The sequence below is a fragment of the Streptopelia decaocto genome (assembly GCF_964273445.1).
Source record: "Streptopelia decaocto genome assembly, chromosome: 17".
Lineage (NCBI taxonomy): Eukaryota > Metazoa > Chordata > Aves > Columbiformes > Columbidae > Streptopelia > Streptopelia decaocto.
Genome location: NC_138672.1, coordinates 9,752,979 through 9,779,176, shown reverse-complemented (window position 1 = coordinate 9,779,176; position 26,198 = coordinate 9,752,979). Strand labels below are relative to the sequence as shown.

General features: G+C 50.4%; 1 protein-coding gene across 5 annotated transcripts in view; it reads left to right on the top strand.

Annotated features, from left to right (window-relative positions):
* Positions 1-26,198, top strand: part of GPSM1 (G protein signaling modulator 1) — a 58,485-nt gene that overhangs the window by 20,280 nt on the left and 12,007 nt on the right. For 4 of the 5 annotated variants that reach the window (XR_014185617.1, XM_082068118.1, XM_082068117.1 and 1 more), the window contains exons 6-11: positions 684-799; positions 1,073-1,228; positions 2,965-3,073; positions 5,859-5,985; positions 17,382-17,467; positions 19,670-19,849. Coding sequence is in view for 4 of the 5 variants with exons in the window: in XM_082068118.1 (XP_081924244.1) it covers positions 684-799; positions 1,073-1,228; positions 2,965-3,073; positions 5,859-5,985; positions 17,382-17,467; positions 19,670-19,849 (774 nt within the window). In the remaining variant the exon portion in view is untranslated. The remainder of the gene's footprint in view (positions 1-683; positions 800-1,072; positions 1,229-2,964; positions 3,074-5,858; positions 5,986-17,381; positions 17,468-19,669; positions 19,850-26,198) is intronic. The other variant, XM_082068119.1, reaches the window with a different exon arrangement.

Below are 26,198 nucleotides of genomic sequence, written 5' to 3'. Positions count from 1 at the left end.
CATATCTGCTTCCTTGCAGTGGAAGGTGCTCAGCACCTTGGAAAGTCAGCCCTGTCACAGCTCTTCTGATTTCTAAGTGCTGGAGGACAGCAGGCAGCAGTGCTTTGGGAGAACAGTATTTGGGGGTGCTACAAAGTGGAGGGTGAGAAGTGGGGAAGCCCGGGGAGCAGGGGGTGTGAGAGGCAGGACCAAGGTGCGGGCAGGGGCAGAGCTCCAGGGAGCAGCTGCAGCGCAGTGGGTGAGGTGGAACGTGCACACGTGCCCGTGCGTTGTGTGGCACAGCACCACGCAGAGTGACAGCCTTGTTCCTGCTCTCGTCTGCTGATCAACCACATCCCTTCACAGCCTGACCTACAGCTCTCCATTTGCCTCTTGGTTCAGCTGCTGAGGTATGTGCATAACTCCTTTTGCACTTTAGCTGGAGAGATGTGTACTGACCAGGCTGGAGTAGGAGTTAGAAGAGGATGTGACATTACTCCCACTCTTCCAAAGACCCTTCCTGATCCTAAATTGCAAAAAGAGGGAGAGATTTCCTGCTGCCTCCAGCCCTGGTAGGCGTGTGCACCACCACCTTGCTGGGTGGGAAGCTTTGCAAAACAAGGAGTTAATCTCCCAGAAGCATTGCTGTGTAACCGAAACCTGGTGATGGCCAGACTGTACTCACTAATCTTTGTCTGCTGCAGCGCCTTGCTATTGCTAAGGAGTTTGGGGACAAGGCAGCCGAGCGGAGAGCGTACAGCAACCTGGGCAATGCGCACATCTTCCTTGGGAGGTTTGACATCTCTGCTGAGTACTACAAGTAAGTGCCAGGGGCTAAGGCAGACTCAGGGCAGATGTCCCCTGGAAATCCTGACCTATTGCAGTGAATTCAGCAGCTCAGGGGAATGTGACAAGGGACTTGGAGACCAATTGCATGTGTGGTGCTCAGCAGTGGCAGGTGAACAGCCACCGGCCAGCCTGCGGTGTGCCACAGGCATCCACTTCACCACAGCACACGCCAAAGTGGTGACTTTCCTGTCGCAGAGGTGCCCCACAGTGACCAGATCTCTTCATTTCCACCCGTTCCATGCAGGAAAACGCTCCAGCTCTCCAGACAACTTAAAGACCAAGCAGTAGAAGCCCAGGCTTGCTACAGTCTTGGAAACACATACACGCTGCTTCAAGACTATGAAAGAGCAATTGAGTACCACCTAAAACACCTGGTGATAGCACAGGAGCTGGGAGACAGGTAAGGGGCTGCCTCAGGAGAGGGTGTTTCTGCTCTAGTGGCTTCAGACCCTTTCTTGTTGATTTATTCTCTGCTGCTGGGGCTAAACAGCAGTTACATGTATTCCTGAAAGTCTTTAGAAATGTCTCCGAAACCAGGCCTTAGTTCAGTCATCTGTCAAAAAGGTAACGTGATTGGCACCTTTATTGTGTCGTTGAAACCTGGAGGTTGTGCCCTTAAAGCTGTGCCTGTGTGGGCTGAGTGTTCTGATAAGAGGAACTTAAAGAAAATGCTTTGTATTCGGCATTTTGCAACGTGGCTACTGCTATTTTATCCCAGAAGGGCCCCTCTAAAGCTTCCTCAGGTTCACAAGAATTGCATCTTCCTTAGAAACTGTGTGAATAGGACATACATATATACATACATATTTGCCACTTTGTCCTGTTGCTCCAAGATGATGCTGGACACTTCCATGTAGAAAGAAATGAAGTTACATAGAGAACGTGGTGATGTTATATTTTGCTTCTTGGTTTCATTCCTTGTTCTTTAGGAGGCTTGGCCTCTGTTGGTTCCTTTCTCCTGGATACATACTCTGTGATCCTGGAGCCTTCCTGCAGCTGAAGTGACTTTGCAGCCACCTCGTACTGTGTTGCTGCTGCTGGCTCTTGGGAAGCTCGGTATCTTCCACTAGATGGAGCAGAGACATTAAAATGGGAGTTCTCTGGCAGTCTCCGGGCAGTATCTGCTCAGGGAAGGTGTGATCCCACCCCAGGGTGAATCATGCTGTGGGGGTGCAGGCCTGTGGGCTCCCGCATTTCTGGGAACACACCCCATGAGCAGAAGGTATTGAATAGGGTGACAAGAAAAACGTTTCAATGCTGATCAACCCGCCCAAACCTCTGAAAAGGGAGTTGCAGTCACGCTGAACCTCCCCCTGCGCCCCCATGTGCTTTTTTTATCCCATCACCCCCCACATCTGCTCGTTTGCAGAGCTGAGCAGGCTCTGAGGAGCCGTAGGTCTCTGCCTGCTTGTGCAAGCAGGTGCTGAAACCTGCTCCAGAGATACCTGGGTGTCTGCTGGGGGCTGCCCCGGGGCAGGTTTTTCCTTCACCTGCTTTCTCTGGCTTCTGAAAACAAACAGCAGTGCCCTGGAGGCCTTGTGGAAATAGGTCGCTATTGGCTTGGCTGTCGCACGCAGTTTTAGTTTGTGTGTGCGTCCAGGGCGATGCACTGCTGGTGTTTAGCAGGAGAATGTTGCATTCCTGCAATATTTTCTCCTTGCCATATTCTTGCTAATTTAGCTCTGGGCTGTTGTTGAACTAAAGGGCTGGATGTTACATGTCCTCTTGCTGCATTGTGCACCTCTGGAGAGGAAGCCTTGTTGTGCAAGGTGGAGGCTGGACAGGAGCTCTGGCGTCTGCTCTCAGGCTGATGCTTGTAGGGGAAGACAAACCATTCTGGGCCCTTCCAAATGGAACCAACCATTCCTAAGCCCCCTACACTGCTTTGCCCTTTGCCACTGTGGGTGCAAATCTGCTGCTGAGGCTATTGCTCATTCCGTGATCTTACTGACCTCAGCATGCAAACTGTTTAATATGGACAGTGCATTTGATTTTCCTTTTCAGAACACTTCTGTAGCTGAAAACGTAGCTAGGAGGCCTGGCCGTCTGTGCTCTAGAGGAGGAGGCCCTGAAAGGGCTGCTGTGCTGCTGGGCTCTGCCCAGCATTTCTGCGGTTGACGGTTTCCTGTTTTGCAGGGTGGGAGAAGGAAGAGCCTGCTGGAGTCTTGGAAATGCCTATGTCTCTCTGGGGAGCCATGAACAGGCTTTGCACTTTGCAAGGAAGCATCTTGAAATCTCCCAGGAGGTAAGAGAAGCTGATTCAGATCAGAGGGGATCAGTCCTCTCTGTTGAGAGGCTTTATTTTATGCCGATAAGTTGTATTAATGTAGTTCTTCTCTTGCTGTGACTGCTCTGGAAAGCCCTTGTCTATGTGGTGTTTCAGGGTGTCTTTAGGAACTGTAGAGGTTGGCTGGAAAATATTATTTTTATGGGAGGCTCCCAGCCTTTGCTTTATTCCAGCTGGGCTGTTTGCTGTATGTTGCTCTTAACCAGTATTCCTGGGTGAGAAAGGACCTGGGGACTGGTTTTCCAGTCTGCTGGCCAAGGTGTTTTGCACCCAGCTGTAGGGAAGGAACTCAGATACCTCTTGGTGTCTGGTCTGGTAGTGAGACTCCCCTTTCCAGAGCACAAGGCTGCGAGATCCTGACTGATATGGACCTTGTGATTCCAGCTGTGGTCTGACCCAATTTGCTGGCGAGTTAAGTACCTGGAGAAAACAAGGAGTTTTGTGTGTGCAGCCACTCTGGTTTTAACAGTTGTTCTCGTCCAGCTCGGCATGGCTTCCCTGGTGCAAAAACATGGCGTTTTTAGGTGGCTCAAAAGTATGAAAAGCAAGGTTGCCATTGTTTGCTCTTTCCAGCGTGTTATGAGGAAATCAGCCGTGGCCTCTTTAGTCTTCCCCAGATGAAGAAATTGCCCTAGTGAAGCACTAATTGAAATCACCACATGTAAGTGCTTTGTGTATTCTCCTGCCTGTCTGTTAGGTTGGCTAAATCTTGGGATAGGGCTGACATAACCAGCCTAATTATGTATTTAATTATACTTATCAGACATGCAGAAGAAATAGTGTTCTTTGGCACCGTACATTTTAGGACAAATTAACTTTTCCAGCATTCGTCTGCTCGCAGTGTTGCAGCACCGGCTGATTACTCAGAAGCAGATGGCAGCTGGGTGATGTGCAGTGTGGATGAGGGGGGACAGGAGCAGGAGTGGTCCTGGTGACTTTTGGGGGAGGAGGGGACACCCCACAGGGTGGGGGTTCACAGTGCTGTTCTCATTCTGGGGTGACACTGTGATTACAGGGCATGTCAGGAGCAGGTTACTCATGGCAGGTGGCTAATAGACTCCCCCACATCATTAATTATGGAGCAGTGCAGAGACTGTCCGTTTGTGAGAGCCTGCATTAGCTTCTAGCAGCTAGCGATTCTGTTCTAAGCCTAACGTTTTATTTTAGCCTTGGGAACCAAGTGAGCTGCTTGTGTTATTGTGGCAAGTGCCAGCGTTTTGCCCAGGAAAAACCTGGTGAAGTTAAACCTTTGCACACTGTGTTGAGCTCACCTCCCATCGCTCTCTCCCCCTTCTACCTCCACGTAAATCTGACAGTGACATTTGAATCCAAATGAAATCTGCTCAGGGTACATTGGAAGCTGCTGCAGGGTGATCAGAGGTTACTGAAAAATTTCTTCTGAAGCAGCTGGAGTGAAGGATGTGTGTCCAGAAACCCTGGGAGCTGCCCCAGCTCTCAGACACGCTCTGCAGTGCCTTTCCTATCTCTGTGTGTCACAGGGGGTCCTGGGGAGCTGAGACATCCCAGCTGAGGGGAGAAAACGGGGCTCTGCTGTGCCGAGCGTGGTAGGTCCTGCCTGGGATCGTTGTCCTGCCAGTGTGTTCCTCTGATGTTATGGAGATGATCTGGAGTGAGTGGAAGTCAGGGAAGCATTTAACAGGGCAGCAAGGACTGCGAGACCAAAGCAGGACATAGTAATTTCTCTGGAGATGGTGTCAACAGCAAATCTCTTGTAACTGGCAGGGGATTTATGCTTTGTGATGAGCTGTTTGATCTGCCTGCCTTTACTAGTGCTTGGGACTTTGTCATAAATAATGTAGAGATTTATGATTTTGTTCTAGGATGGCTCACGCTGCAGTCTATCTCCAAGGACCACAAAAGAGCTGTTTGCAGGGCATTTAATAGGGAGTCAGACCCCTCCGAGGGAACGGCCAAGGTCTCCCTCTGTAACAGAGGCTGCTGTTCTGGAGATTAGAGGCTGTTTGAGTGACCTCGCTGTGCTCGCTGGTGATGTGCAGCACAGTCATTTTCTTGTTTGGTTAAACTTCAAGGAGGGCCCAGCAGCACGTCCTGTGATTCCCAATTTTAAACAGCAGGAGCCGTTGGACAGATCTCTTCTTGAGAATGTAACATTGGCTTCCTTGGCCTCGGGCCAGTGAGAGCTGAGAATCTGGAAAAAGTTGGACTGCAAGAGATTTTGGAGTCTTGCGTGGGTAGATCACTAGGAACAACTCAAAGCTGCACGGATCTGAGCCAGGCCAGGAGGGCTTTCGGAGCATCCGTGCCCTGAGTGTGCTGCTGCCCACATGGTTGGTGGTAACGTGGCTGGCTGGTGCCCAGTAACTATGGAAATGCTTGAGGAAAGGGGCTGAGAGTTTTGGGGCTCTCTGCCAAACTACAGGATGGTCCAGATGAGCATGTTTACCTCTATCCCAGTTCTGTAGCAGTGGGCGGGCTGTGCACCCTCAGTTCGTTGACTCTGCAGAAATTCCAGAAATGCATCTTGAGGTGTAGCCAATCCACAGCCCACCATGAATAGACCCTCTCCCAAATTACTACTGACAAACAGTTTTGGTGAGTTGCTTTGGTATTGAAAGCTGGACTGTATGGTCCCTCCGGGATGTCTCCAAACTTGCTTCTGTGTGCTTGCTTTGATATGGGACTTGCAGACCCTTTCCTAGGGGCTGTTTGCTTAGAGCACGTTGCCTTTTAACCAGCTGCCCTGTTGGTTTGCACCTTGCAGATCGGGGACCGGACCGGGGAGCTGACAGCGCAGCTGAACATGGCCCAGCTCAGGGCGGCGCTCGGCTTGGGCCCCGGGGACGAGGACGTGGGCACAGCTCAGCGCTACTCCGGCTACGAGGCACAAGGTGAGTTTCTGGGCTTTGGCTGGCGTGAGGAGGTGTTTGCAAGTGGGCAACGTGGGAGGAAATCTGAATGCCAGAGCCAGATGAGGCTATTGGGCGCCTTTACCAGAAAGGATGCTGTATGTTTGCTCTGTGCTTTCCATAAGCTGCAAGGATAAGGAAGGATCTGTCCCCAAAAGTGCGCAGAACAAGTTAATAGAATTAATCTGCGTTAGGAATGAAATTCCTTGTGTCAAGCAGAAAATCAGCTTTTGTCTCTTTTAAAGCTCTGCAGGGCCCTTTTAAGTGATCTGACTGATAAAGCAAGCTTTCAAAAGGTGACTGGCAGGGATTTTTGTCTGCTCGCACTCTGATTAGCATCCAAGGAACAAGCCTACAGCATGGGCTGAAGGCAGGTTGTGAGCATCAGCGGGCTGGGTTCTGCCTCAGCCCTGGAGCACCTGCAGTGATGCCCAGCTTGGAAACAGATGTGGCAAGGCTTGGTCACAGCAGATGAAATGGCTTTATTCACTGCACTGGGTCATTCTGCCTCTGCTCTCCAGGGAGCAGGAAAGCACAGCGAGTCCTGCTGCCAACCTGATGTGTCCCCAGCCTGGGGACCGTCCGTCTGTCCTGGCACTGCCTGCTGCAGACATCCCTGGGTGCCCAGCATGGGCCATTTCCAGCTGGTTGCTCTGGTGCTGTGGACAGACTTATTAATTCACACAGATGAAACCACATCCCAGGAGGTGCTGTCTGATTAAATATGACCTTGTTAGTGCAGACAGGCTTTCTCAGGCGATGTGTTCTCTTTCCAGTTGGTAGAACTGATGTAGAGAAGACGATGCTTGGGCTGAGGACGGTGTTCTGGGAGGGAGGAAGGCTGGCTCTGCTGTTTGCTCTCAGTGTTGATCTCGAAGGTGTAACCTGCCGCACCAGTGCTAAAGCTTTTAGTGAGAAATCCAGCTGTGGGTGAGGGAGCTGATGTGCCCAGCTGTGCCCCATCAGCTGAGCTGTTCCTCAAAGGCCATGTGGGACACAACAGCTGCCCCAGCCTCGTTTTTCACATCAGGTCCATCTTTATCAGGGAACGGTTGGGGTCGGAAGGGACCTCTGGAGATCACCTGCCTGTGTGTATGTGCTTTTACACACGCATCTCAGGTGGGGAAGGTGCTGCCCCTGTTGCAGAGAGATCTGGAGAGACAGCCTGTGGAGAGGAGCCTGGCTCCCTTGATTGCTCCTTGGCTTTTATTTTGGCTTCAGCTCTTATTCTGAACTTCAGCGGAGGATAAGAGAGGCCACCAACATGTCTCTGAGCCCTTGAGAAGAAAGCAGATGTATTTAATTGCTGCCAGGAACTTTGGTACCCTACTGTGCACCTATTAAATGATTAGAAAAGCATAATTATTTATATTATTAATAGCAGCAATTTACAGCAAGAGGAACATCTGTTTCTGTAACAGGAAGCAGGTGAGAGAGTTGGGGTTCAAGTTGACTTCTGAACCAGCCGTGCCTTTTGATGTCAACAAATCTTGTGGTGAGGAGAGCTTTCACATTTTTTTACCTTCAAATTATTTTCCCTGCTTAAGGTTATAAAGTGTCCACATATTCATTAGGATGCTAAAATCATCTGTAAGGGCAGGCATGTTATAAAACACACTCATTTCATCAAGTGAGTAGAATAAAGCTTCATAGCAAACTTGAGTGCTGGGAGAATCTGTACCATCAGTTGGGAAACCCTGAGCCAGACCATCGGGCTGTGATGTCCTTCGCAGGTTGCTTTTGCTTCTAAGTCTTGGATATTACCCTCCACTGAGGGCCCGAGGGAGGAAACAGTGTCTGATACTTTCCTCTGCTGTTTTGGCTCCTCTTCCTGAGCCATTTGTGATTTTTAATTAATATTCTGAGAACAATTGGACATCAGAAGACAAAGCTGGAGGCCAGGGAAGTGGGGCAGTGCTGCAAAAGTCTGGTGAAAGTCTTGTGAAAGCAACGACCTTGTCAAGAAACGCAAACATAGAGAGCTTAAAGTAACAAACCAAGGCAAGCTAGAGAGTAGCTAAAACATGAAGCAGATAAACAGAGGCTGTGTCTGTTTCTCCAAACACCCAAAAATGTGGCTCTGAAAAGTGGTCTCGCCCTCTTTCATATAATACAAGTGAAGGATGGAGTACTAGTAGGTTTTTGCTTCTGGAGCAAAGTCAGGGAACTTGCTGTGCCTGTCAGGAGGGTGTTTTGTAGGGGTGAAAGCACCTATGAACAAGAAAAGAGGTGCCTTCCACCCTGTGAACAAGGTGGGAGATGCCCCATGGTGCAAACACCATGCAGACAGCCCCACTGCGGGCTGTGGGGTGGGAGCGCTGGCTGTCCCATGTCACCCGCGCTGGCCACCCTTTTTGGGATCAGTCTGTTTGGGCTGAGGCTTCAGCATCTGCTGAGCAAGGAGTGGGCTGTGCCTGGTGCTCAGTGGGCAGCAGGGCACCTGAACCATTCCTAGACCGAGCCCAGTGGCTGACCGGGATCTCCAGCATATGCTGAACAGCCTTGCAGAGTTCCCCCTTCAATTCCTCCTCACCAGCTCTCCCCTCTGGACCGGCCGGGCAGCTGCCAGCGGGGAGGGGGCGCAGAGTGGGGGCTCACCCGCCATCCGCGGGTGGAGGTGCTGGATGGAAGGCAGAGAGCAGCCCTGGCCAAGCCTCGGTGCCTCTCCAAAGCGAAAACTGACTCTGGGCTGCTTTCCCTTTGCTCTCAGCAGTGTGTCAGCCTCAATCATCATCTCCGACAGCAGCGGTTGTGTTAGGAGACACTGAGCAACATCTCTCCTGGCAGCTGGGTGCAGGTGTGGGGGATGCAGGTGTTCCAGAAGGTGTTGGCGTGTAGATGCACTGGAAGCTGGTTCCTGGCACGGTGTGTGTGCTGTTTGCTGTATGCAGACAGTGCTGCCCAGCCACGCTCAACCAGCTCTGAAGGCAGGAGAGGACTCGGCTGTGAGCCCGACTTCCCCCGCTCTCCGCACATCTGCTGAGAAGGGGTTGGCAGAGGTGAGGCCGCTTGTTTGGTGTTCAGGAGCCGCCGTGCCGGGCGCTGCTCATCCCTGCGAGAGGCAACCGCGCTTCAGGTTGTGTCCTCAGCTGGTGAAGTGGGCAGCTGAGGCTGGGCGGGTGTGAAACCCCACTCCTCCTGAGCAGCCCTCAGCTCTGTGTGGTTTTCAACGTGAGTCTTTGCGTCCCCAGTGCAGTTTTGAGCTTGCCTTCTTCACAGGAACCTTTGAACCCTTGGATCAATTAGACAGGGATAGAAGAAATCTGCTTTCATGTTTCCCAGCCTGTTTGTTTGCTTGGTTTAAATATCTTTGAAGTATCTAAGAAGCGTTCAGGGCTGCTGAGACACGCCGGATTGACCAGCCCTCTGACGCGGAGCAGGAGGCAGCGCTGCTGCCAGCCCCTGCCGGCCTGTGCCTCGGCTGGGCTGCTCGCAGGGTATCCCCTCTCTGTGCTTTGCTCAGCCCTCCTGCATAGGACTGTGTTGGGTGACAGCTGAGAGATGTGGCCCTGTGAGACCAGTGTCCTTCTGTCAGTGGGACAGCCCTGCTCACTGGGATGTGATTTTGGTGCATGTGTAGCATTTGCTTTCTGCTTGGCAGATGAGTGCAGGGGTCACATCGCTGGTGGCTTTGGCAAGGAGCTGCGCTGTTCTTACCAGCCAGGCTGAGTAAGCATAGCAAATTCAATTGCTTAACATTAAATATCCTCGATTATATTTGATTTTTCCCAAGAGCTGATGGGCTGCAGCTCAGCCTTTTTTCGTTTGGAAAGCGAAAGCCTGAGACTGTGCTGGTTAATTGTACCAGCTTATGCAGGGTTTTGATGGATGAGGTTGAGGACTGAAGCAGAGCAGGTTTTGGCCGAGTGGAAGGCAGGATGCAGGGTGGTCTGGGTGCTTTACTGTGCTGTGATCGATGCTCAGGAGAGTCTCAGCTTCTGAGCTCAGAGCAGCGCTAGTGCAAACGTTCCCGTGTGCCCCCCAGAAGGAAGGTGTCCAAAAAGACCCGAGTCTGGGGCAGTGCTTGCTGTGATGCTTAAAGTAGCGCAGCAGGAGAGACAGGAGTGCTGCTGGCATGGGGACTGCTTGGGTGAAGATTTAACACTTCTAAAAGATGCCTCTTCATTATCTTTATACGGAGTTTTTTCTCAATCTGAGTAACCTCTGCTGTTACAGCTGTTAAATCATTCCAGCAGCACTGATAGGGGGATGAACCTCTGAGTTGGTTGGATTTAGTCTGAGTACTTCAGCACTCAGGCTACCCCAGGATTGGCTTTATGAAGTTTTAAAATATTCTTCTCAAACTGCTAAGAGTATTTAATGTTCTTCTCTCATCTTGCTCCTTCCCAGCCTCAGTGTAAAATACAGCAAGAGATCTCTGCTCACAGCAGAGGAAATATCTCGATGCTGGAAAGGAGGGTGAGGAAGAGGCCAGTTCTTAGAGCCTGTGGCAGAGAAGGTACAACGTGGCGTTTGGCAAAACCACCCATTAAATCAAGGGATGTCTTGTTGTGGAGAGGGCTCGCTGTTTTGGAATTGTTGGTTCTTTACACAAACTCCTGCCCTGGGCTGGGAAGCCCCAGGTTCGCTCTGGCTGCTGTTCCCGCAGCCGTCCCAGCCCGCTGTGTGCTGTCTGCTTCCAAAATGCACTTTCCACAGACAGTTTCCTTTGGTAGCCAACGTGTAGGAAATGCCTATGATTACGATGATCTTCTGTCTGACAGGGCAGTATTACTATTAGGAACAAGACACCTCTGCTTACTGTTTTTTCTTGCAGAGAACTGAGAAGAAGTCAGTTGTCTTTCTCTCCCAGCTAGAATTATTTTTTTATCTCATAAAGGTTTTTGTATGGAGGACCATGGTCTGCTTTGGCACTTCAGCAAGTGAGGCAAGGCCATGATCTCTGGATGGTCCTTGGGAACCATCCTCCTTCACCCAGAGGCTGGGACAGGACCCAGACCTTTGCTCAGCAGAGACCTGGCAGCTCATGAATCCAGCGTCCAGTGTGAACAGCCGTGTTCCAGTAGCTGCAAAGTGCTGCAAGCTGGCGACTGATTCCCAGCAGCGCCCAGGAGGAGGGATCAAGTACATTGCCCCTCTTTGTAGAAGATTTTCTTGCCAGTGTTTGATCGCTGCAAGGCTCTGATGTGTGGTGCTCCTTCCCTTGACCCCCCTGAGTCAGCCTGGAGGACACAGCTGCTGGAATTGGGCTTGTCTAGCTGCTGGAGATGTTGCCTGTGTTAATTACTGTGTGTCGCTTTCTAGCTCAAACTCAGTTTCTCTTTGATCTCTGCTTGTTCAACACAAGCTGATAATGGGAAGACTGGAGGTTGTGAGGCTCTGCCATATACTGGCAGGGGAAATCCTGCTCTGAGAAGAACGCCAAGTGTTCCTGCCAAGCCTTTCGGGGCTGTTCTTGAATTACCCCCGAGGTTACGTGCTTCCTCCACCCGGTTCAGTTTATCTCCCAGAAAATCCTCCTGTCCCCACAGCTGTTGATGGGACATTGCCTGGGGAGGCTGTGGTTAGAGGAGGCTGCCTCTAACATGGCTCCAAGCTTCCCGCAAGCTCCAAGGCACGGATTTGACTATCTGGTAGGTGTTGCGTGATGAGGTGCTCTGCATTTCCGGATCCTGCAAATACAAACCTAAATACTTCATTCTTTGGCCTGAATTGCCAACACTTTATTTGCAAATACGCCATATTCCAGCCTTAAATAGAATAGAATGGACTATTTCAGTTGGAAGGGACCTTCAGTGATTATCTAGTCCAACTGCCTGACCAATTCAGGGCTGACCAAGTTAAAGCAGGTTGTTAAGGGCAATGTCCAGGCTTGGGGCCTCGACCACCTCTCTAGAAAGCCCATTCCAGTGTTTGACCACCCTCTCGGTACAGAAATGCTTCCTTTCTCAGTTGGAGAAGAGCTAACACCCATTGCTGTTGGGAAGGAAACTGGAGTCGAAGATCTACCCAACATCATGGCAATCAATAGTGGTTTGGAAGGCTGCAAGACACAAGATCACCTCATTCTCAAATACTGCAGCTTTCCTGAGCTACTTTGGTTTTGTCCCCACTGGGGGAAAGTAACTCCCTTGTGCTGCCTGTGTCTCCAAGGAGGACATTTGCACCAAGTCTCACCTCTTCCACATGAATGTGAAGGTTCTTCTGATGTGTGGTCCAGAGTGTCTCTTCGTTCTCCGTTCCCATCCGAGAAGCCTCTGAGCGAGCTGCTGGCCCCGCTGCAGTCGGGCAGCGTCACGGGGCTCCGGGTGCCGTGTGGACGTGTGGTGCTGCTGTCACTGTCAGCCACTCGTTCAGCTGTCAGACTGGATTCTGGAGGATGCAGAACTCGGCTGACACATACACAAAGCATCTTCTGCCAAATCAGGCATACGAGCATCTTGATTTGAAAGTAACTTCTCTTTATTACCATGTATTATATATATATTTTTTTTTTAAAGGATCAGTTTTGCCACAGAGAAAAAAAAAAAAAAAAAAACAAGAAACCTGCAAAATTGTTATTCTGGAGAAGGTTTTTATAGCGCTCAGGGCCTGTCTGGAAGGCTGATATTTGCTCAGCTGTGTGCTGTCTGTGTGCCAATGAACACAGCGTGTCAGAGCAAACATGCTGGAGCCTGAATCTTCCCAGCAGAAGAGGTTTCATTCCTGTCCTTCCGACTCCCAGTTCTGAGGATGGAGAGTTGGGGCCAAAGGGCCTTGCGTGGGACCGAAGTGTTCCTTGGGAGGTCTGATGTGATAACATACTGGAAACGACCTCCCCACAGCTTCCCCTGCTGCTTAGCTGTGGGTCAGCTTTATTATTTTCATGTGTGCTGTCGTTTCTGTTGTGAGCTAGAGCTGCTGGTGGCATTTGTCTCGACTGGGCAGCCAGAACAGCCCTTAAATAACTGATAGGGACAAAAATGTTTTGCCCATGTAGCTGTATCCTCAGAAACAGAAGGGCCAGAGCTGTCAGGATTCCCCTGGTCCTTTCCTGTCTCAAGGATGAGCAGATGGTCCTTCCCATGGATCGACACACAACGGCTTGGTGCTGGGGATTTATGGTGCAGTCATCATAAATAACTGATATTATTTGCTTTCTCTATTTAGAGAAAAGTATTGTTCTATCCCAGTAACAACTGGGAAAACAACTGCCAGCATTTATCATGCAAGTGCTGGCAATAATAGAGGTCAAGTGGATTTATAGTGCCAGAACCCATTATGTGTTTGAAGACTAATTAAAGTCTTAAATGAGATGCTTGTCCTACTGGAGGCAGATTTTTTTTTCCTTTTCTTGATGCTGTGCTGCTTTCTTTTTTGTTTTAAAACCTTCCTTCTTTGAAGAGCTTGCTGCAATAATGGAGCACTAGCTTGGCAGAGCTTTCCTGATTAGATGTCAGCAGCGCATGATTTGAGATGCTCTGTGTGCATTTGGATTGCTGGACCATATCTCTGCTGTCACTTCTGAGCTTGGTAGGGTTTATAGACCAGTCTTCTACCCCACACAACTGGCTGGCTGGTCTAATTTAATGATATTGAGCGGTATTTGGAGTTACCTGGCAAAATCAAGGTTCTCAAATGCTGGGGTCTCTACAAATATGGGGAGGCACTATCCTGGGCTCCAAGAACTCACCCAAAAGACGAGTCAGTATCTCAGTTAATACAAGTATAGAGAGGAATGACCTTTTCATGAAAATACAGCAAGCGTTTATGCCAAGATTTGTTGTGTTCTCTTTGCGGTGCAAAGCTTGTGCTCCAGGGGTGACCTCTGCCCAGCTGGGGGCTGGGGCAGAGCGGGGTGATGTTGGCCATACAACCTTTCCCTGTTGGTCTTCTGTGGAGTGCACTGTCAGGTTTAATTCTGCTTCCTCTGGTACAGCCAGCCCAGAGGGATACAGCGTGTTCCCGGCCTGCAAATAGAACTGTCGCTCGATGGCGTCGGGGGGGTTTGCTTCGGCTCGGATGGGATGGAACAGGCAGCTCTCCACGCTGCTGGAGAGGGGGGAGAGCCCAGGAGTTATCAAAGCACATGTCAACTTGATGAGAGCCCCTGGCAGGGCTCCCGGAGTTGCTGCTACACATGTTCTGCTCGATCTTGTCAACTCCGAACCCTCAGGAGCACCAGTCGGATATGGAGACTGTTCATAGAGGAGCACAACTCTGCCCACACTGTCTTACCCCCTTTGCCCTACCGCACATTTACACGGGATGATTCCATTACCACCCTACAATAAAACACTTCCTTGCTAGGGAATTTTTGCTATGTGAGCATTTCTCCTCTAATTGCACCCTGAAAATCGAGGACTTGGCTGTTGGAGGACCCGCCTTGTGGCTCAGGAATCCAGTCCTTCCATCTGGAGAGGGAAAAAAAGAGGGTCTAGATGGGTATCTGATGTGAATATATGGGGTTAATTTCCCAAAGACAGAAGAACAGAAAGTGTTTGCAAGATGAGGGGATGTAACGGGGCTGGGGGAAGCAAGAATCTCCTCTGAGTGTCCCCCACTACTCTGTTGCAACAAACTTCATTCTCCCTGGGACTCGTTGCTCCATCTGGGGCAGGGAGGTGACCGCTTCATCGACTTTTAAAATACAAGAATGTAAAAACGGTTAAACGCACCTCAGCAACCAAATTGCCAAAGCAAAAAGGGAGAAAAAAACTGCGCCCTGGTTGATGGCGGTATTGAGATCAGGGGCGGGGGAAAGAGATTTTGAAAAAAAACATTTAAAAAAGCAACGAGGACCCTGAGCCTGAGCACTGAGAAGAACAACATCCGAGGAGCTCCAGGAAAACAAGGCATGAATGCAGCCAGTCAGTAGCGTCGCTCAGCTGATGTTCACAAGAAGGTTTCAACTTGCTCTAGCAGAGACCTCAGTAAACCTTACAGACAGAGACAGCATTTAGAAATACCCCTGAGGTTTTCCGTTACCCTGCAGTAGGCTTGGTAAACATGCCAATAAATACTGGAGAGAGAGGAAAAAACCTTCCAGAGGAACAGACACAGGTTTTCAGCTGCTCAGCCTTTTGCATCCACGGCTGCTGCTGTTGATCGGCACTGAGGAAAAAGAGGCAGAGTTGAAGTTTTGCTTGGTATTAGACAGCGCTGTGGGTGTTACTGGGAAAAATAACTTGGAGGAGGCTGAAAATTGTATCTGGAGCCATCTGAGGGAATGTCCTGGTTGGAGACAGAGAGTTAATGGGACTCCTTCTGTTGTGGGGTGCTTGTGAGTATGGAAATCCCTCTGCTGTCCTGGACGATGGGTCTGTGCGGGTTCCTGAGCTGCGGAGGGAACGGGAGAAGCTCCCATGTGTGGGGTGGGAATCGCTGCCTGTGCCAATCTTAAGATCTGTGCTTCTTCATTCCTTCTGGCTGCTCATTTCCATGGTCCTGCTTGCCTCAGCTGTGGGGCAGCTGGTGGGGACGGCAGAACCAGGGGCTTTTGCAGGGCCAGCGTTCGGCCCTGGCGCTGGTTGTGTTTCCTTTAGAAAGCAAATAGCTGAGTTGGGTGGCTCTGAAGTTGGGTTTGTAACTCCTAACTTATTCCTCTCTTCGCTCACCCGAATGTGAAATCCACACGGTAACAGGAACAGCAGCATCAAAACAACTGGGAAAGACAAATTGTTCTGCGTGTCCTGGTTGCTGGGATAGTCGCAGCTGACTGCGTATATTAAATTAACAAAGGGGAAGGCAGGTTTTCTCAGATCAGAGATTAATGGTTTCTGGCCAGCGGTTTAATGTACAGAAGCACCTGAGGATGGAGGTGTATAATTAACGACTCTCTAGGCTGTTGGAAACAATGTGTGTTTATCTAATCAGGCACACTTTGCTTCTTTCTTGCCTTCCTGGAAGTGGCTGTTAAAAGCCTCTGTGACGCACGCTCACTTCCAGATGCCAGCCTTGTCTCTTGGGCATTGCTTTGATACCCAAACGTGCTACCTGATGAAGCGTTTGTAGGTGTCTTTTATTCCAGACCCACCTCGCTGCTCTGCACATCAGACCGTAGGTTATTCTGCGGGGAGCCGTGAGCAGCCATAGCGACGTCGGAACGTCACCGTGCATAACCGGGAGCCACCGGGCACAACCCAGCGCTGCCGCCCCTCGCCGAGCTCCTGCCCGGCCGACGTGGCACCAGCCAAAGCCTTTGGTCAGTTGGCAGTGTGGGAGGAGACCTGGGGCTGCTCCGTCCCCATGCCCACGGGTTGCTGGTGGAGCGATGGGAGCTGCGGTGGGGTGTCCCGTGCATCCCGCTGAGCTGCTGCAGGACTTCAGCTTTGTGCAAAGAGCTCTGAGTCTGTGGGTGCTGCTGTAACAAAAGCAACGGCACTGGTAGGCGGTGGTGGGAAACTGGGGAATCTTTAGGTTTGGCGAGTTTGCTGTTGCAGGAACCACACGAAGCTCCGTGGTTTCCGTTCTCAGGGCTCAGCACAGGGATGGGTTTCAATTCATATGTGTTCATCCACCCTCCCCAAGGGTTTGCCCCGAAGCTTGGAAGTTGTCATGGGACCTCAAGTCAAGGGCTTTCATGGCTGAGTGTTGGGTGGTGCTGGTGTGGATGTCATGTGGCGCTTGGCTAAACCGAGGGGGGCAGGAGCTTTCCCAGGCACGGTGAAGACATCCCAGGGCCGTTTTGTAAATCCTGGCTGTCAGGGAGCAAGGCAATAGCAGCTGGAAGCAGGTTGGAAGGAGATGTGGAGGTCAGGGGAGTTTGGAAAGCAGGAGTCAGAGCTGAACTGTGTTTCACCCACTCTGTTATTGCTAGAATACTACATTGACTTGAATTTTATGAAATCTCAAATAAATATAACGAGTGCTGCGAAGTTTTCTGATTTCTCTGTCAGCTTCAGGGCAAGGTTTTGCTCCCCTTAAGGCTGGGCCTATGATAATTAGAAAATATTTGCTCTTTCACTTAGTTTTCGAGCCTTCATAACCATAGAGAAAAGCTCCAAGCTGCATCCCAGATACATTCTTTAAATTCAAAACATGAAGATAAAGCAACAAATCCACGCATTTGCCAAAATATATTTTTGTTATGATTTTTCTCAATGTCAGTCCCGTGAGTTTTGTTGTTTAGAGTGGGGTTTGTAACTCCTGGGTTCCAGAGACGTCGGTTGGGATCAGGGTCACAGTGTGGCCCAGCCTCTGGTTTGATAGCAAACGCTTCACGCAGCCCTGGCTGCGCTGTGATTGTGTTTTGAAAAACACCCAAAACAACAGAGAAAAAAACCCACGTTTGAATCTCAAGGACAGCGCAGCTGCAGCATCTCGTCCTTTTGACTTTGTAGTTAACAGGAGCCGAGGGTCCGAGGGTCCGTCCTGGTTTGAAGTTTATCTGTGTGACAATAGGGCTGTCAGTGAGTGACACCCTCCTGATGCAAGAGTGCTTTGTTTTGCAGGAGCCAGGCCAAAGAGGTTCCAGAGGATCAGCATGGACAGCTTAGACCTCCTGAAGTTCCCTTCTGAAAAGGTAAGCAAAGATGTCTGGCCTTGGAGATTAAGCATCAGTGGGAATCTGTAATGGCTTGTTGACCGGCTTCATTTGCAGGGAAGTGTGCAATTAGCAGATATCACTGGAGTCAATGGGATTAACCAGAGAGGGTTTCTAGAGAGCTTGGAGAAGAGGAACAGCTGGTCTAACTGAAAAGGCACTTAACAACTGAAAGCTGAAAAAGCCTCTTCTGTGCTTTTCTGAGAAAGCAGCCCTTTATTGAGAGGATAATCATTAGCTTTTTAGCCCCTTTAGTGGCTGGTGGCCGATCCCAGTGCTGCGTTAGCCCAGCGGAGGCTGCGTCCAGCACAAGGAGGGAAGGAGAGGTCAGAGCAGGAGCCGGTGAGCCGCAGAGGGTTTGTTCCAGGGGCTCTGAGGATCGTCTCTGCTCTGCTTCGCGGCTGCAAGCGGCAGATCCAAGCACATCAGCCTTTTCTCAGTCTCCCCAGGGCAAAGGCTGTTTCTGCAGTCAGCTGGCAGTCACTGAGCCTTCCCACCTATGGGAATCATTTACGTTTCTCAGAAAAGCCTGCGCAGGATCGCTGCAGGCACTGGTGCTGCCGTGGGGTCAGTCCTGCCCGTTCCCAGAGCAGGCGGCCAGACCAGCAGCCCTGTTCCCCCCTTTTGGAACATCATTGGCACAAATTATTTAAGTTCATGCTGCGCTTTCCAGGCACAGCTCTCCTGAGTGTCCCAGGGAGCATTCCCCCTTTTACAGAGGCATCACAGAGAGAAAAAGCTCACCCAAGTTCCAGGCAAGCGCAAATGGTTAATGGGAAGCAGTCTGGGGCTTGCAAAACCATTTGAGTGCCTAAACATCCCAGTAAGCGCTGGGAGGGCCTGACAAAAACTCCTCTGTGTATTAACTCTCTTCAGGAGTTAAACTCCAAATGATCCCATGTATTTTTATTGATTCTTCCAACAGCCCGCTGGCTCTTTTGGCTCCTCCGTGCTCTAACTCCATCTCTGGAGCGTTGGTGACAGTGTCAGGGGGGTGTTCTGCCGTGTGTCCCCATTGGAGCAGCGTGGCCCAGAGGACTGGCAGGGAGAGTTTTGCTGATGCAATTTGCTGCTAATGCTGCTGCTTTCCTGCTCTTTGCTGTAAAAATTGAGCCTCGTTCAGTAATTCAGGCAGGGTTATGGGATTTCAGGGATTTCGCAGGGAAGATGGAGTAAACAGGAGCTGTGGGTAGTCCGTAATTGTCCTGTTCCCCTTGCAGTGGCCTTGTGGGCTGTGTACAAGTTCACCTCTCCTTGTGAGAGTGTTTTGGATGCAATTCCCCTGCTGCGGCTCCAAGGGAGAGGTGATTGCAGTCATGGGAGGGGGTTGTTTGCTTCAGGCTGGCTATGGTGAGAGCGATAAGATTGTAAAGAACAAACCAGTGGAGTGACCTGTGATCTCTGCAGCACCCTCTCCTTATCATCCCACCCTCTCTGCCCTTTGTCTCTGCCAGCGATGACCTTCAGCTCAGCAGGGACCCCGTTAGTGCCCAGAACAGTGGCTCTTGGCCAAGGTCTCTGCACGGAGACGTGTCAGGGCAGAGCGACCCGCCAGAGCTCACCCAGCAGACGGGAACGCTGCTTCCCCATCATCCTGCGCTCTCCAGACTGTGCCTTATTCCTTGTTTTGAGCTTCTCCGGTTTTACCTCCCAGCCATTGATTCCTGTTTATTCCTCTCTCTACCAGACTAAAAATCTCTTTATCACATGCTGGTTTTCACCCTGAAGGTGCTCACGCACTGTAATTGAGTCATCTATTCTTTTTGTCATGAACTAAACAGTTTGAGGGCTCTAACTAAGGCAGTAAGGCATTGTAAGGCAGTTTCTTTCCAGATCTGAAATCATTTATCCATCATTCTATATGCCTGTAAATAAACCAGCCACGCTTCTGCCTGCGTACCTGGGGTTTTTAGGGGGTTTCTGCTTCTCCCTGTGGGCAAGTTGACTATTGTGTGTTGTTTGGGTGATGCTGCTTCTCCACTAATTAAAATCTCACACTGCAGTGACAGACAAGATGTCCTCATTCAACCCCTCACATGTCGAGTAGCAACTCACACCATCTAAACTCCACATTAACTTCTCGCTTCTGTGCGTCTCCTGTTCTGTGGCTACTTGGCAACAGATCTCCACATAAACCTGAGACAGGCAATTTGTGCAATGACTGTTTCTTGCTTTCCCAAGGACCAAAACGGGGACAGCCATCACGTGGGAGACCTGAAGATCTCTGGAAAAGAGTTCTTGTCATTACCTGCAAGGTCAAAGAAATACCGGGAGCACCAATCCAGTTCAGGAAGAAAGTCCCAGGGGTCAAATACATCACCGCTGGATACCAGTGAAGTCCGCGTCCAGGTGTCACAGTCGGTAGGAAGATGTTTTTTTTCCTCCAGTACTGATCTGGGAGTTTCTTATATGCTTGTTTGTATGGTGTTGGCTGGAAAACAGAGCCTGTAACTACATTTGCTGTTGACTGTTTGGGGAACTGTGGGCAAATCATTGTGCCTTTTTGAACCTCAGCATCGCTGTCCATTATACAGAACAATGGTACCAACCTCCATCATGAACTGGTTTATGAGAGCTTGGTGTTTAGTGGTGGTATTTGTAACCTGTTGAGGGACACAGGTCTAGACCTGAACTTTCCTGAGTTTGGGACTGTCAAGATGTGATAGCTTGAATTCCAGAAGAACACAGCAATTCAGAGCCCTTGCTGTGTGGGGCCTGATTTGATCAGTCTCCCTGGGTTCCTGAGGGGTGGGCTTGTTGCCGTCAAGAAACAGCCCTTTTGGGGTTTCTGATGAGCAACTAAAAATGCTGGTTTTCTTTGCCAAATCTGGGACCTTAGATCCTATTCCCCTTCCTCTCCTGATGACATTGGTGGCCTCCAGAGTGGCAATGTGCAGAGTGGTCTCTTTGAATTCATCAATCGTTGGGGCAGAAGTGACAGAAAGTCATTGTGTATGAGCTTCTCTTTGGAAGCAAGTTAGGTGGAGCTGCTTCCCGAAGAGCAGGAGCTGGCCCTGCTGTTGGTGTTTTCTGGGTTACTGGCATGGAGCAGGTTCTGTGTTGGGTGTTGAGGAGCTCTGAGCCAGTTGTGCTTGGCTCTTGGGAGGGCGGTGGGGATCCATGCCCTGGAGAGCTCTCCATGAGCCTTTTTGATGTCTTCAGCCAGAACAATTGAGCTGTTTGTTAGGCTGTTATCTTCTGGTTGTACTGATGTCTGTTGTGACGTGCAGCAAATACAACCTACCGGGAAGGTGTCCTGCAGCTGTGTTGGTTTTGTTCTCAGTCCTGGAGACAGGGATCACATCCATGAACCATGGTGTGTTTCTGGATCGTGGGAGGGGGCTTGGAGAAGTTCGAACTCAGTGATCTCAAGTGAGAAGCTCCATGTTCTCAGCTTGTCGTTGCCAGGAGATGTAGTGTAACAGCAAAAATTTAACGATGACACGTGTGCTTAAAAGTCTTTGGGCTCTTGCTTTATACTAAGACTGTACCACACTATCACAGCCCTGTGATCATTCAGTGATTCCAGATGGAATAAATCCAAGCCAAGGAAGACAGACCTATTTTTTCCTAGCAGTTAAGAAAAGTGATAGAAAGTGTTTTCATCCTGGGTGAGAAAGGGTCTGAGCTGCAGAGCTCGGGATGAAGCCCGTCTGTAGAGCGGGGATGCTTTAAGTGTTTCTAGCACAGAGCCTTCTCTGTTCTGTGGATCACGGGGAGAACACGTCCCGCTGTACCAGTCTGCATGTGCGGATGTACACATCCCTTTTTGACAACAGGCATTCCTGATTTCCACTTCTCTGACCACTGGAGACAGGATCTTTACACTAACAGGTTTTTTTTTAGACATCTCTGAGCTCATTCTTCATTCCCAACAGTGCTTGTGGAGATGTTCTAATAGGAAAAGCATTTCCTACTGCTCACCGGTGCAAACATGATCATTGGGAAGGAAAACAAAGTTCATCCGAGCTAGAAAGGAGACAGCAGCACAGGGGCATCCAAGGCAATACAAAGGCAGAAAAGAAAAAGACAAACTACTTCTGCCAGAAATAACCTTGTATTTTTAACTCAGACATTCAGCCAGAAACCAAACAAAAGTCGTGCTCCATCAAGAGCAAGGCAAAAAGCATTTCTCGGGAGTGCGGCTGTGTCTAAGAACGGGCCCTGTGGGACATTGCCACCCCCCAGTGACCTGGTGACAGTACCCGTGGGGTTTTGGGGAGTGTCCATGAGGACGCAGGTGAAGATGGACACACCCCAGGGGCAGGAGGAGCCTTCTGGACACGGGCGGTTGATGCTGTTGCTGATTCTGATGGAAACCTGTGAGCAGAGGAGGGACATGTGGCTCCTTCTGCCCTTCAGGGGGAATGCAAAGCCCTTGCGGAGTGTGGCTGGGCTTCTTTGAAAAGCCCTAATTCCCATCCATATAAGACTTTTAAAATCAAATGTAGCAAACTCCACCCAAGATGGCAGAGCAGCTTTCTCTGGCCAGGCTGTTCAGACAAGAAACCCTTCAGATTCCTTATTTTCTGAATGCTCAAAGCAAAAATCAGTAAACAGCAAGTCCTTAATTAGAGCTGAGCTCTCATGGTTGATTTAAGGCGCTTTAATGGGATGCGACAATACCCGCTGTCCCATCAGAAGGTGAGAACTCAGTCCTGTGTGCTGCTTTTACAGAGGGGAACCGAAGCTCTGCTTGGGGATGCCCAGGAGAAAAACTCATCCCAGTGCTCCGAAGCCAAGTGACGTAACCTGTGGATAAGTCCTGCTGACACTGACCTCCTTCCAAAGGGGCCTTTCTGCACTGGGCAGGTCCTCGGGATGGGAGGTCCCGTGGGTGCAGTGGCTGAATCAGAGCTCTGGGTTCGCTGCCACCCGCTGCCTCTTGTTTATCTCCCTTTTCCCCATCTGCGTGATGGGTGATGCTGCCTCCCTGCCTACCCCGGGGAGGTTACAGAGGCGTGATGATGGCTGTAAAGTTGTTTGAGCTTTGGATGGCAGGAGCTGTGGTGGTGTTATTAGCATTGGTGATGATGATGCTAATTACTGAGCTGCTGGGAAACTCCCCGTGGGAGGAGGCGGGAGAGGCAAGGGGAGGCAGGAAAGTGAGCTCGGGGATGGAGAGGAGCCTGTCCCTGCTGGCAGCTCTGTCCAGCCCTGGGAGAAGGCTCATCTTGTTGGCAAAGCCGTGCGGATGCTGGACTGGATAGGAGAGGCCATGGCCCAGGTGCTGCGTAAGGTAGGAGAACACGTCAGGGCCCACGGCAGGTCCCTCCGTGTGGCTTTAGACCTTCTGCCGCTGCCGTGCAAGGTGCTGGTGTTGCACATGATGGAGAGCTGGTGCAGGAAGGCTGCATCGCTGGTGGGGCAGAGAGATGGGCTTCCCCACCCTCCCAGGGCTTCCTTACCCCTCCTGTGGTCGCATTTTCTTTCTGTCACAGCAGAGCCTTGAGCAAAAGCAGCCGCGTTAGAGCTCGGTCCCTGTGCCTGCAGTCACGGGTTGCTGGATCCAAGTGCTCCCTGGGACTCGTGCACTGCACACCTTTGAGTTTCCTCCCTTTTAAAAGGAACATCAAAGCAGAAGGGTTTGTACCACATGAAGCTTGCACACATCAAAGGCTTGCTTATAAATTTAACCCCCCTGCTCCTCTGTGGAGAAAGGTCATAAAGCTCCAGCTCTGGATTGACTTGGTAACAGCTGTATTTTAGAGGGATGGGATTTTTCTAACACTTCAGAAATATCAGAAGTTTTGTGCCACTCACCCCCCTCTCTGAAAAAAACAAAAAGGAGAGGGTCTGTGTAAGAAATGGGATGTGTATTCCTGAAAAGACTGTCTGGGGAGGGGCTGGGGACCTGCCCAAATCTGGGACTTGGGTTTGAGGTCAGCACCAAGCTAAAGTCTCTGAGGTCAATGGGACTGTGCATGTACCAGAGTTCAAAGGCTAAAGAACTTTCTTAGGTCAAGGTCCAACAGCTGGAGCAAAATCCAGGGAGAGAATTAAGGATCAAACCAAATCGTCTCCCCTCCTTGGGGATCTGTGCCCTGGTTCTGTTCATCTGGACCCTCCTCTTCCCAGGGAGCGCATCCCTGCTCCTCAGACCTGTCCTTAGCAAAGACCATTTATAGTCAAGACAAAGAGGAGCTGCGTTTGATTACAGTGACAACTTGCAGAGATGGGTTGCTGATGTATTTAGACACCGAACAATTTGCAAGCACACTGTATCGCCAGACATTCCCTAGGACAAATGTTTTTATAAGACTTTTTTTATGGTTACAGTAAAAAGCACCCATAAAAGAAGGGAAAACATCATAGATCATCCCCCCTCGCCCCAAATGCAGATCACCAGAGCTCTTTTTATGGTCTTCTCTCTCATGATTTACTGGTGGGCTGTCAGGTTGCGGGAGCGATGCACGGAGCAGATCTCATGGTTGAGCCTTGGTCTGACATCCAGCTACGAGTGTTCTGGTCCTGGTGTCAGGGGCAGGGAGCAGAGCTGGGGGGCAGCGTGGGGTCCGTGGCAGAGCCAGGCAGGAGTTCCTGCCCGTCCCTGCCGAACCGTGTAAGGATGTCGGGTCCCCCATCCATCCCTGTGACTTCACCATGGGTGCAGACTTGGCCAGGTGGGTGCTGGAGCTCAAGGATAAATAAATACGGCCTTGGTGGCTTCCTCCAGACACTTGTGCTCTGGCCCCAAAGAGTCTTTCCCTGGTTGTCGTCTGTTGTGTGAGAGAAGGTTAAACTGATATTTCCTTGCAGCCCCCCTGGAGCTTGAACGCAGGGGTTCACCAGGCAGGCTGTGCTGCTCCGGCTGCCTGTGCGTCATCTCTCTTTCAAGATGAGGTGTAACCTCTTTGTCTTATTGATGTGTAAACTACCTCAATGCCAGGGCAGTGAAAACGCACGCCCTCCTTTATCTCACAGCCTTTATGTTTTGTTTAACTGCATGGGTGTAATTATACCATTATAATTGGTCAGAGTTTCTGGTGTAAAAGTGCTCCGAGAATCCAAGAGCGAGGGGGATGGAGAGGAAGAGAGAAGACGGAGTCAGGGAGAGGGAAGGCGGCTACTGCTAAATTAGAGACTGTTCCTATGACACCTGGGGGCTGCTGTGCTGGTGTCAGTCCTGTTGGAGTTGAGCAGGTAAACACTGAGCCCTGGCTCATTTTGTAATGCTTTGTCTTCCTGTTTGGTTTGCGGGACCTTCTGTGCTGCTTCCAGCAGACACAGACCTGGGGGAGACGCTGCGCTGAGATATTTTCTAGCTGGAGGCACGATGTGCTGGAAAACTTCTGAAGGGCTTGAGCCTGGCAGGTATCGGGAGACTTTTCCAGGGATTTGGGCTGTTCGGTGACCTGGTTGCCTCCCCAGAGTCATCCTAGATTGTCTGACCTTTCTTCCCATATGTCTGTATAAGGTTTTTTTGTTAAGCTTCGGGGCTCTTTACTTTAGCTGCTCTGACTCAGGTGGGCTGGTTGCAGAGATGCTGCATGAACCAGGGCAGATTTAAAAAGCGTTCTCCCAAATCTAGAGGTGCAGCAGGGACGGCAGAGCCAGAGCCAAGACTCTGGGCGAGTTTTGCGGTGCAGAGCCCTGGCAGACGCTGTTCCTCGCTGGGACTTTGGTGGGGAGGCAGGGAAATAAACGGGTTGATAGAAAATCTCTGCAAAGAGACGGTGGGGGGAGGCAATAGCGTTTTCTGGCTTGCGCTGCCTCTGCTGCATTCGTTGCCTTAGAGGTAAATTATCAGTTTCTTCCTTAAATATTAACAGCTGCCAGGTAATGAATTCCCCCTCTCTGTTTTATAATGGCACTAAAATTGGGATTTGCATTGGTTTTCTCTGTAATTATCCAGTGAGAGTGTGTGAGAGAGGGGGAGGCACGGCAGGCTCTGCTGCAGGCAGGTGTCGTGCCGGGGGGACCCATCCAGGTTGGACTGGATGATCTCCAGAGGTCCCTTCCAACCCCAACCGTTCTGTGATCCTATGAGCGGTTCTGTGATCCTATGAGCGGTTCTGTGATCCTATGAGCGGTTCTGTGAACCTCGGCACGACCCTTCCTGACGGCAGCTCCGGTGGCTTTACCATCCATCATTAAGTTACTTTTTCTCATGGAGAGGGATGGGGTTGGGGGGTAGGGTAGCACACACAGCTGGAGTAAACCCAGAATTACCTGCCAGGCTTCTCAGCATCCCAAGGAGAAGCTGGTCCTGGCAAGGTGTGGTTGAAAGGGTGCATGGGGAGGGAGGCTGGTTTTGGAGCTAGAAAACTGTAAGGAAGAGCCTCTTACCAGAGGAACCTGCTCTAGGAAGGAGGTAAAAGCACAACTGGTTGTCCAAGGTCCCCCAGCAGACTCTTGTTGGAGGTTACGACACAAGGTCTGCAGGCTGGAGCTGACTAACCAAGCTACCAAAATACATCCTTCTTCCCTTGACTCATTGTAACTGAGTTTTCAGTTATTGGCACTTTGAAGCCATAATTGAAGTTTGCTTTCCTCCTTGCACAGCCTTTTCTCCCGGCAAATTGTCAGCCGTCAAGTGGTATGAGACAGTAAAAGAGATGTTACACTCACCATTTCCTAGAAACTGTCAGTTTAAAGAGAACAATACTAAAAAGAGGGATGAATCAAAGCCAGACCCAGAGCAATAAAACTCCAAATGTTTGTCTTCCCTCAAAATCTGGAACTCTTCATTCATTTCTAGGGTTTCTGC